This window comes from Saxophila tyrrhenica, assembly GCF_035928015.1.
Source record: "Saxophila tyrrhenica strain CCFEE 5935 chromosome Unknown scaffold_6, whole genome shotgun sequence".
NCBI lineage: Eukaryota > Fungi > Ascomycota > Dothideomycetes > Mycosphaerellales > Extremaceae > Saxophila > Saxophila tyrrhenica.
In genome coordinates, this window is record NW_027041738.1 from 392,256 (window position 1) to 403,421 (window position 11,166).

The window sequence follows — 11,166 nt, forward strand, 5'->3', positions numbered from 1 at the left end:
CAACCTCAGGCACCCGTGGAAGTGCGTTCTCAACATCCTTTCCGTCCTTGTATCTGTGAGGCTGCCAGAACATCCTACTGTTTGACTCAATCCACCACTTCTCGGCCGCTGATCTTCCCAATGCACAGGCCTCTTTCATGTGAAAGTCAATTTGTGGGGTAGCAGCTTGTGATCCCTCCCGACGATCCTCCTTCGTCCTTCTGTACAACAACCGAGCGACATGGAAGTGAGTGCATAGATCGTCTATGCCTCAGAGAAACGGCAACACTGACGTTCATACAGAGAAGCAAAGGAAACAGCAGCTCCTTGAGCCTGAACTCCCACTCGAAGCGATCGAGCACGAACCTCTCAAACCTCCGACTTGCACCTCTCTCCTCCCAATATACACCCAAGACCAAGGATGTACGGTTTGGAACCGAAGACGCAGGCGATGGGCCATTTCAAAGAAGTCATTCGTCCTATCTCCAGGGCAAGTCTGCACCGGCAAGCCCAGGTATACTCAGTAGAAGCTCGAGTAGGAGGCAAATACATGGGCTCAGCCGGAGGAGTTCGATATACGACCATGAACCTGCAGAGGCGATGAACTTTGAGTACTCGAGCATGGTGCGAGACAATGTCGGCGCGGCGAATCTCAAGGTCAAGGGCGGACGGATGCCAAAGGCGAAGAGCGAGGCAGCGCTGCTTGGGCATAGGAACAGAGAAGGAACGCTCTCTCCCCGAGAAAACCGTGTTAGGCATCATTCACGACAGAATACTGGCACAAGTGGCTCGAGGACTCCACAAGCAGTAAGAAGGCCGAATCGCCCGCAGGACGATTGGATCATCCGGACGGGAGCTGCAGGCAACGCAATCGTCCAGGAGTCGAAAGGGCAATCGTGGCAATCTAAGCTTCCTTCGTCGACATCTTTGGGACATCTACAGGATAGCACAGACGAGGACGAAGACGATGGGTACGAAGAGCTCGCTGCATTGAGCGCAAGCACCACGGGATTGCAGCTAGCGGACGACGAGCTTTCGCCTGTACAGACTCGATCTGGAGTCTGGGGGAGCAGATACGGCAGTCGGAATGGCAGTAGACTGACATCGCGCCGTGGTAGCTTCACGGGATCGCGCACGCCTTTGGCGCCTTTCACGACACTTGGGCAAGCTGAAATCACATCTGAAGATTTTCCTGCTACGGCAGTGGAGCCTGACTTCGTGGATGCTGAGGAGGACTCGGAGGGTCAAGACGAGACTGCCGGGGGCGAAGGAAAGTCGTACGGTCTTGGCGGAGTTGTGGACCGGATCATGAATTTCAACCTGTTCAAAGTCGAGGAAGGGTACGAGAATACAGATGACGAGGGTGGGCACGCAAGCGAAACGGATGCCGAGGCGGCACAGCGGATGGTAGAAGAGAGTCGGAGAAGGAAAGCAGAGAAAGACAAGCTCCTCAATCGCTCGGGAGCTGAAGGAGGAGAGCAAGGCGCAGCTCCGGCAGACGATGGCTGGTCTGATGCTGCGTGGCTGTTGAGCGTTGCTTCGAGATTTGTATTGTAGACACATGTAATACCACAGTGTAACTTCCGAAATGGCATGCCTCTCAACTGAAGATCGCTGTTTGATACAAGTATTCATACAGTAAGTATTTGTACAACCCCGCCGGACATCGTCTACTCGACTCTGTCGCAACTGCCAGTGCTCCCCGCGGTGCAATCTAGTGGCCAATCGATGCGTTGTCTGTCCGTCTGGCGAGAAAGGGCGCTGCATTGAGGATATCCGTCAAGGGAGCTCTCAGATGGCATACTCCGCCAATTGCGAAGTGCTGCCGTCAAGACAGACATTGCAGCAGACTAGCACAGCCAGCCGCCAATGCTTCACCACTCGACAGCATCCGTCTCCCGCGCTTCGTAACCGTTCGAGGCTCATTCGCAGCCATCGTCTCTTCAGACCTCCGCCGCTAACCGCGTGGGCATGCCCTCCGGCATCATAAGCCCCACGGCAGCGTCGACCTCCGGCCATGGCTTCTTGATCGCATCCTGAATCTTTACCATGCTGTTCTTCGGTCCGGGCACCGCTCCATGCACAACCACGATCCCATTCTCAGCATCCACTTTCACCACCTTCAGATTCTGTACAGTGTGCATCTCGCCTCCCATGCGACCCGCCATCTTCTTGCCCGGTAGTACACGAGAACCACTGCCCTGACTGGGACCAGCAGAACCCATGGCGCGGTGGGTGAGCGATGTACCGTGCGATGCAGGCTGGCCGCTGAAACCCCATCGCTTCATGCCTCCTGCAAAACCCATGCCTCTCGTCACTGCTCTTGTGTCCACGAACTGGCCTTCCTTGAACAGATCTGCCGTGATGATGCTGCCGACACCCGGCAGCCCTTCCTCGTCCTTCACCCTGAACTCAACGACATGCTCCTTTAGTGGGACCTCTTGAGCTGCGAAATGCCCTCGCTCGGGTCTGCTAACATTCCTCGCCTCTTTGGTACCTGAGCCAACTTGCACCGCCCAATAGCCATGTGTATCTCGTCGTTTATGACTAATGACCTGACATCTGTCCAGTTGAAGTACTGTGCAAGGTACCCTTCTACAGGTCTCAGGGTCGTATACGCCAGTCATGCCTTTCTTGATTGCGAGTGCGCCTGTTCTGAGCGGCAACATCGGCTCTTTCCGCAAGAATGCTGCGGTATGCGAGGAGCCCAGGATTGGTAGGTTGTGGCCATGGTTGAATCTGCTGCTGTTCTTGCCGGGATGGATTGACTTGAGTGTGCGGACGAATTGGCGTGATACCGAGGGACACAGGAACCGCGGCGGTCGTTGGAAGAGTCTGGCGATCCCTTTGGTTGACATCTTGAGGTGGCGCTGACGATGCTATCGTGGACTAATGCGCCCTGACAAGTCGAAGGACGAAGTTCCGCTCAGCTATGCCAAGCCGGGACGCTCCGCCAGCGGGAAGACGCCCTCGCTTCCAACACGATCGGAGGCTGTTACACAACGTACAGACGATGCCTCACAATTACCAGTGGCATGGCTTTGGGTTGCGCGTTACACAACGGAAGGAGCCATATGCCTTGTCAGCGGGAACCCCCGAAGATGACCCGACGTTCACGACACCATGGCGGCGTCGTTTAGTAGGACGTGCTCTGATTCAACATCGAAGCAACACGATTGCCTGTGCATGCCTGCCGGCCTTGGTCGGCCTCCGGTCTGCTAGACCCCTGAGCCGCCGTATTAGCAGATGAAGGTAACAACCACAGCCTCCTGGGCTGTCCGATGGATGTCAAGACCGGTTTGTGTGCGACAGCACTGGGTGTGATCTGTCCTTGAGTCTGCTTGGAACCACGGGAAGAAGGCAATTAAGAACAGGGGCAATACGACGTTCAGCAAGGTTCTTCGTGTTTCCGTCATCCACGGTGCTGGTACGACGATTCTGTCGACCTGCGTGCCGTCTGAAACCTTAACGAGATGTCTCTTGGTCTGGACAGCACGGCATTCGGTAGTTCGAATGCGCTTCGACCGGCAATCTCTAACTCACGTCCCAACTATCTTCTACTGAAGGGGTATACACTGGTCGAGGCTCTCCATTAGCAATGCATTCAAGTTGGCAACGCGAGCACCTTGAACGATCTATTTCTACTCCATAGGACGGCTAAGCCGTGTCGACACCTTTTGTATGGCACCTTTTATATGCCGTGTAACGTGAGAACCCTCCCGATAGTTGGGTAATTCCCAGTCAACGTGGCTGTCGGACAATGCGGTTTCCTCTCCTAGAAGCTCGCACTAGCCTGTCAGTGGGCCGGCGTGTTCGCAGCAATCCGCCGGGCGGGGAGAGGAACGGGACGACGGTCGGGATCGCTGCAGCTCACATCGGCTGGGGACATCCCTGAAACTTAAAGCAGTTTTCCGGCTAGCGAAGCCAACAGCCATTCAGAGTTTGATGCATGCGAATTAGATTAAACCAGGGCTTTGCGGCGTGGATGGTATCTGCAGGAGCGGCACCTTGCTCCAACATCTCGATCAAACCTGGAATGGACTTTCGATAGTGTCATGCAGCGCTCGACAATCCGTCATCGTCAGCCGCGACAGGCGCCGACGGTACCGCTCGCGGTGATGGCAGAAATAGCTATGATGCCTTCGTACAGTCCGGGGCGGGTCGAGGTGACGACAGCGCTTTGCCATGTGCGAGAACGTGTGCGAGAACGTGTGCTTGTGTGCTTGGTTGCGCGCGCAATCTGGGCGAGACAGCACCGACCATGCGCCAGTCTCTCAACCCCAACCCCACAACTGCATGTGCGTTCGTCACAAGTGTCTGCGGTTAACCCAGTAAGCGCTCGAAAATGGCTAAACCAACCAATGGACGGGGGGACGAGCGGCCTAGCTGCTGATGGCGTCGGCTAGCATCCCCGTGGACGGGGCCCGTAAACGCTGGACTGCTAGACTCGCGCCGTCGAAGCGCGAACGGTCGATCCTAACGCGGGAAGCATCGACGCATCGTGCAGCACGTCTCCATTAAGCGACGGCAGCGCTGCATCTTCTCCTCATTTCTTCTCATTCTCCCTGCGCCGCTGTGCGTCCTCTTCTGCAACTGCTGCACCGCGAACATGTCCTGCTGAACGGAGATTCCCGGGAAATCTGAATTCCTCAGTTCTGCCACTCGGCTCGGCCAAGCAGCTCGACTGTCCAGGTGGTGGCCCGCACAGCAACCGCGCCGCAATCCAGGCGAACTGTTATATCCCGTGCCGACCGTGTCCGTATTACTCCATCACGCCGAATCAACGGGATCGATCAGACTGTCTTTGAAGCAAGCCGGGAAGCCCAACCACTTACTTTGACTTTGACAACCAAGGGCGTTCACAGACCTACAGCATTGCCGGACGGACCAAGGCATGGTGTACGCCCACGTACAACATTTCCTAGAGACTTGAGACAAGTGTGACTTGCTTGTCACCAATTCCGGACATTGCTGCGTGACTGATTCTTTGGGACCATCTGGAATATTGATCAACTCACCCTGCGATTTCAACTAGCATGGCAACTATCTCACCAGCAACTAGAGAGACAGTGCACTCGGTACATGAGATGTCGCTTCCAGACTCGGAGAAAGCATCATCGGGCTTCACCGCCGTCAACGGAGATGCACATGCTATTTCATCTTTTCGACCAGCTGAGGCCACGAAACCATGGCGGGCGCTCTCTGGCAAAAGCTCACCTGGCGAAAACATTACAGTTTCTACTTCGCTACCTTCTCATGGGTGGCGGCCCGACATTCGGGAAGTGACTGCTAACCGTGAGGATTCGAACCCTTCTGTCGATCCAGCAAGTAAACGGAAGAGGCCTGAGAACGAGGACGATGCTCAATCAAACAATGTCGACGCTGACGGTCGAGAATCTCCCAAACGACGGCTGCTCTCAAACGTGTTGGACTCCGCAGTTGATTTGACTTCTCCCGATGTAGAGATCGATCGCATTCGACCTGGACTGGGTCAAACAAGCCGGGCATCCTCGCCCGTGCCAAACCTCAACCGAGCGCCTCCGCCAGAAGTGTCATCCAGTGCAGAGGCCAGATTGATGGAGTCTGCAAGGCAGTTCCAACAAGCACAACGTGCTGAGACCGCTGAAAAAGCGTCTCCAGCACGAGACAACTACGAGATGTATGACCAGTCTCCGCCAGATGATACTACGATGAACGATGGTACCGATCCAAAGAAGCGCAAGAGGCTCTTCACCAATCGAACAAAATCAGGCTGCCACACCTGTCGGTCTCGCAAGAAGAAGTGTGACGAGAAGAAACCAATCTGTGGGAACTGTGAACGCGGGAGATTTGATTGCGGTGGTTATGGAACCAAACCTCCGAAGGACTACAAACCAACGACACAGAGCCGCACTGTGATGCCGCAACCGAAACCACCGCTCCAGCCGTCAGCCGGATCTTACACGGATTCAGCATATGTGGGACCTCCAAGCTACTGGCCGCAAGGGGAACCTCCGAAGAGCCATCCACAGCATCATTCGCAATCGGAGATTGGGCGCAGCTATTCGCACTGGGGTAGGCTACCAGACCAAGCTAGTGAAGCAAAGCCTCCAAGTAGCAGAGACTCGTGGCCTCATCCAGGTTGGCATACCGATCATCCACCCCCTCCGCTACCGCCGCCGGGCTCCTACTATCCTGAACGCACCCCTACGTCGGAATACCCGATACTACCGCCTCCCAACCACATAGCATCAACGACTCCACAACCGCACATGCCCTTGCCGCCGCTCCAACACTCACAGCCACCTCCACTCGCGGAGCCATGGGCACACCAGCAGCACGGGTACGCATCACACAGATACCCACCACCGCCGCCATCCCACGTCAGCTCGAACAACACCCACCCCAGCTCCAGCTCCCACGGCTCTGGCAGGGGTCGTCACCACCTCTCCGAAAAGGACAAAATGCTCCGCGGCATGCCGTACCTACAGTACTTTGACCAGCAACTCATCCGCGAACGCGAGCGGTGCGCGCAAGCGTGTTTGCGGTATAACAAGGCCGCGAAACCGGACGGTGGAATCTCAGCTAGCCAGCGCGCAGTCTTCTTCTCTCAAATCTTGGATCCGCGCGAGTCAAAGGACTTTGTCGGGCCGGCCGGTGATATCGGCAGTGGGACGATTGTGGAGAGCCCGTTCAAGTGTGATTATGGCTATCATATCCACCTCGGCAATGACACGATCATTTCTATGGAATGCTATCTGCAGGATGGTGGCGGGGTTTTCATCGGAAATAGAGTCGTTATCGGCGCACGGGTGCAGCTGTTGACCTCGACTACGAGTGTGGATGCGAGAGTGCGGGCGGGTGGTGATGGGCCGGGCACGAGGGTGACGGTGAAGTCGGGGTCGATCTGGGTTGGCGACGATACTTTCATCGGTGCGGGCGCTATCGTGCTGCCGTATGTAAGGATAGGGAATGGAGCGGTCGTCGGGGCCGGGTCTGTGGTTACGAGGGTAAGAAGCATGCATTCTAACAGCAATGATGCGACTCGAGGCTGACTGATATGAAGGACGTACCCGACAATACCGTCGTAGCCGGCAACCCAGCGAAGCATATCCGTACTATCGACGCAAACGCGGATCATCACCATAGCCGCGAGTTGGATGCGCAAGAAGAAAAGGCTAGGAGGATTATGGAGGACTATGTGGATTGTGGGTTTCAGCCGAGGAGTGAGTCGCGCCCGTGACCTGCTGTGTTGATAGTACGATGGCTGACAGTGTGCGAACAGCTCCAAGGATGATCTAGCTACATGCTCGTACGGCGGATGGGTACCCTTTCGGCTTGTGATGACTAGGGACTGCCTTTCGGTTATCCACAATCCTGCTCCGGCTTGCTTGGTTCAGCCGGCAGGTTTACGATGGTTCTGATGTATGTAGTTTATGTTGAGCTTTGGCCAGCGAGCTCCAATGTACTTATGCTTTGCTGTGTGCGAGTGCCGTGCATATCTTCTTCGTTATTGGGCCAAGGCTTCATTTACTGCTCGATTGAATTATCATGTGCTTGTATGTGAGGAGTATCTGGCTTTATCGATACATGCTGGTGGCACATGGAGAGGGATTACTGATCAGACAGGTTGGAAGATCAAAAGCGTTTCATAATTGCATGTCATCTTCATCGTCTTGATAGCTACTGCCACCAAGTCCATTTTCACGATCTTCCGCCTCCCGCTCCCTCCGTGACTCTTCTCGTGAGCGATTGATCTTCCTTTCATTCCAATCAGCAGTCTGCACCAGCTTTCCCACAGCAAGAACGTAGACTCACCTCAATCCATCCACCATACCGCCCACAAAGCCTCTGACTTCAGCAATCTCCATACCACCAACACCGTTCAACTTCACCCCAGCACCAGCATCAAGTACCTTGAAACCCTTCCTCAGCTTACTCATACGTACTTCCCTCAAGTCTCTCAGAAGCCTCCGCACACCCTCAGGATCATCAAAGTCATCAGCGGCATGCGTGAGCAGAAGATGTCCCACTTCAAGCCAATGATACGGAAGCGCATCTGCTTGTGCCCCCGTCGTAGACGAATTCGCCAGAAACGGCGGCGCGAAGTCTATCACGTCCGAAGACAGGTAGTCTTCATACCCATGACGAACTCCGGCAGGAGGCGGAAGCGCCTGCGATGGCGAGAAGACCTCGGCGGTCCGCGTATCCGTCTCGAAGTCGTGAATGTGACTTAAGCCGTCCACGCTGAGCCAGGCTGGAGGATTGATATTAGCCCTTTTCTGCTTCTTGAGCAGCAGAGCAAGCCACAGCGGTAATGGGGTGGGAAAAGGTGGGTTGAGCGGTTGCGTGGGCCCCTTTGCCACGGCGTCAGCGAGAGAGCGGATAGGGGGTCAAGGCAAGCAACAGTTCTTACGCTGCTGTTATTGAGGCGCACTCACTCCGAGCAGTTCGAGTCCTTCGAGTCTTTGGCGTGGGATTACTGTGACGAGCTCCATCTCGCAGAGGAAGCCCACCTCTGAGGCCGTGAGACCGGGGGGAAGTGGCAGCGCCATGCTGGGTTGAGGGGCATCGCAATCAACTCAAGACTTCGATGTGCATGTGAAAGTTATTCGGCGCGCGCGATCAACATTGGCTTTGAGATACGCGCCTGCGGTAAAGCGCTTGCAGATGGGCGCTTCGGAACTTGCCGATCCGATGTGCTTGTGCTGGCGTCACGCCAGACTTCACTTTGCCCAGAGACAAGACGACAGGCTCGAGCAGCCATTATACACCAAGACCATGGCGCTTCCAGCAGCGCAGTCACTCCCTTTGCTCGCGTGGTCCAAGCTGGTCAACGACGCCGTCACAGAACCGTACCTGGTAGGTCGACGCCATCAGCGGTAAGGACCACAACATCTCATACATTCTCTCAGGACGAAGTCTTTCATGTTCGCCAAGCGCAGAATTATTGCCAGAACCGCTTCGATGTCTGGGATCCAAAGATCACGACCCCACCTGGTCTCTATCTGCTTTCGTACATTGTCTCGCCAGTCGTGGGATGCGACATCTTCTGGCTTCGAAGTTTGAACGTGTTCTGCCTTGTCGCACTACAGGCTGTGGTGACATGGACATACCCTCTACGCAAACCGGGCGGCTATGATCACTGGGCTTCTCAGCACAGTGCACTAAATGTGACACTCTTTCCTCCGCTGTTCTTCTTTGCGGCGTTGTACTACACGGATGTACCTTCGACATTATCCGTCCTGATATTCTACTGGTTATTTCTACACTTCAGCGGCCCCAGAAAGTTTTCACCGCTACGGACGCCTGCACTGGTGCTTTCAGGCATCAGCAGCCTGTTCTTCCGGCAGACGAACATCTTCTGGGTGGCCATCTTTCCAGCGGGATTGGTGCTAGTGAACGAGCTAGACCGCGCTCATGATGCCGTCAAAAACTCGATGTACAGACGGGAAGAAGGTTTTGGAGATACGTGGACGAGCATCGTCCGGACCAGCTGGAAGATGAGCGCTGTCTACGACCCAGCGGTCAGGAATGCTTCCATCAGCGGTACAAACCTTCCTTCCCTTCAAGCCTTACAGTATTCTAACACGCAACCAGACTACGGCAAAACAGCCATCTCCATCGCCACACTCTGCCTCAAACTCCCCACCCACCCCACCCGCCTCGCCCACACCCTCCAAGCCCTCCTACCCTACATCATCACAACCCTCACCTTCACCATCCTCATCCACTTCAACGGCTCCGTCGTCCTGGGCGACAAATCTAACCACACCGCCACCCTCCACCTCCCGCAACTCCTCTACCTCTGGCCCTACCTCACCTTCTTCTCCTGGCCCCTGCTCTACCCCTACCTCCTCACCATCCCCTTCGGCCTCTTCGCCCAGCTCCCCGCCGTCGCCACGCTGGAGGCGATGCTCATGTTCAAGCGCCGGCGCTTGGGGCCGCAGTACTGGCTCCTGGGGATTTGTGTCGGGGTGGCGTGCGCGGTGGTGCATTTCAACACTATCGTGCATCCGTTCACGCTGGCGGATAATCGACATTATACTTTTTATGTTTTTCGGAGGCTGATGAATCCGTGGTGGGTGAAGTTTGCCGTGACGCCGGTCTATGTGCTCTGTGCTTGGGCGTGCATGCAGGCGATGGGGGCGAGGCCGCTGGACGTTAGTGTCTACAAAGACCCTGCAGGAAAGAAGAACGAGGACAAATCATCTCAGCAGTCTGAAGACCGACACAAACCGCCTACCCTCCCCGACGGATCAAGCGGCGCAACAACCTCCTTCGTCCTCATCTGGCTCGCGACAACCACACTGCAGCTCGTCACCGCACCGCTGGTGGAGCCGCGCTATCTCATCCTCCCCTGGATATTCTGGCGCATCCACGTCCCGCTCCAGAACGGCTCCGCGCAGCTGGCCAGAACGGATTTGACATTTCGAGAGCGGCTCAAGACAGTTGATCATCGTCTTTTGCTTGAGACGGTGTGGTTATTGCTCATCAACGCCGGCACGGGGTACATGTTCCTGTACCAGGGGTTCGAGTGGCCGCAGGAGCCGGGGAGGGTGCAGAGGTTTATGTGGTGATTGCGTTCACAAAACAGCAATGGAAGGAAGACATCGCGATATAAAGTAACAGAGCAAAACGAAGTAATCGGGTAACATGTTGGCAAAAGTTTGGATTCACCAGCTCTATCTATCCCTTCCCCCCCACAGCGTCTTTCAGTCACTCAAGAGACCCATAGATACATCCCCCTTCTCCAACTTCCACAAGCACGCCGCTCCAAACTTTTCGTGCTCTCCAGAGTAAAGGTAGAGTAGATCGCCGTCCCGAAAGAGACGAATGAGCCCAGGCCTGCTTTTCCCCCATGGCTACTACCCCAAGACACGCTCTCCTCCGCGCGTGCGGTGAAAGAATATGCTACACAGCCCTTCCACCTCCCTCACTCTGCAGATAATGAGAAAACCCCAGCGCCACCATCTATAGAACGCCTGCGCTCGGGTATGCCAACTCCTTCCTGCCTCCTATCGAAAATCGAAAGTCGAAGAGGGGATATAGATACAAAAACAACAACAAAGAAGGAAAGAAATTCGCTAAAGGACCATGATCCTGGTTGCTGAAGAGACCAAAGGAATTGAGAGGTGTGGTTGTTTGTTTTGGGTTTTTCGTGTGGACGTTTTTCGTCTTCGTGAAGACGTGCGTGCGTGTGTCCTT

At 55.3% G+C, this 11,166-nt stretch overlaps 5 protein-coding genes across 5 annotated transcripts; 3 read left to right on the forward strand and 2 right to left on the reverse strand.

The window, feature by feature from the left end:
* Window positions 1–220: 220 nt before the first annotated feature.
* On the forward strand, window positions 221–1,536 carry LTR77_004197 (uncharacterized protein; the record flags this gene model as incomplete). Its single annotated transcript, XM_064801451.1, has 2 exons — window positions 221–226; window positions 283–1,536. 2 exons carry the CDS (start codon window positions 221–223, stop codon window positions 1,534–1,536), a joined length of 1,260 nt encoding a protein of 419 aa, XP_064660081.1.
* A 386-nt stretch (window positions 1,537–1,922) lies between these two features.
* Window positions 1,923–2,837, reverse strand: LTR77_004198 (uncharacterized protein; the record flags this gene model as incomplete). Its single annotated transcript, XM_064801452.1, has 1 exon — window positions 1,923–2,837. The coding sequence occupies one exon, from the start codon at window positions 2,835–2,837 to the stop codon at window positions 1,923–1,925; it is 915 nt and encodes a 304-aa protein (XP_064660082.1).
* A 2,229-nt stretch (window positions 2,838–5,066) lies between these two features.
* Window positions 5,067–7,260, forward strand: LTR77_004199 (uncharacterized protein; the record flags this gene model as incomplete). Its single annotated transcript, XM_064801453.1, has 3 exons — window positions 5,067–6,968; window positions 7,025–7,184; window positions 7,244–7,260. The coding sequence occupies 3 exons, from the start codon at window positions 5,067–5,069 to the stop codon at window positions 7,258–7,260; spliced, it is 2,079 nt and encodes a 692-aa protein (XP_064660083.1).
* A 347-nt stretch (window positions 7,261–7,607) lies between these two features.
* On the reverse strand, window positions 7,608–8,513 carry PSF2 (DNA replication protein psf2; the record flags this gene model as incomplete). Its single annotated transcript, XM_064801454.1, has 3 exons — window positions 7,608–7,719; window positions 7,777–8,315; window positions 8,400–8,513. The coding sequence occupies 3 exons, from the start codon at window positions 8,511–8,513 to the stop codon at window positions 7,608–7,610; spliced, it is 765 nt and encodes a 254-aa protein (XP_064660084.1).
* Window positions 8,514–8,739: 226 nt separating this feature from the next.
* ALG10 (glucosyltransferase) lies at window positions 8,740–10,538 on the forward strand (the record flags this gene model as incomplete). Its single annotated transcript, XM_064801455.1, has 2 exons — window positions 8,740–8,820; window positions 8,874–10,538. The coding sequence occupies 2 exons, from the start codon at window positions 8,740–8,742 to the stop codon at window positions 10,536–10,538; spliced, it is 1,746 nt and encodes a 581-aa protein (XP_064660085.1).
* Between the last annotated feature and the right edge of the window lie 628 nt (window positions 10,539–11,166).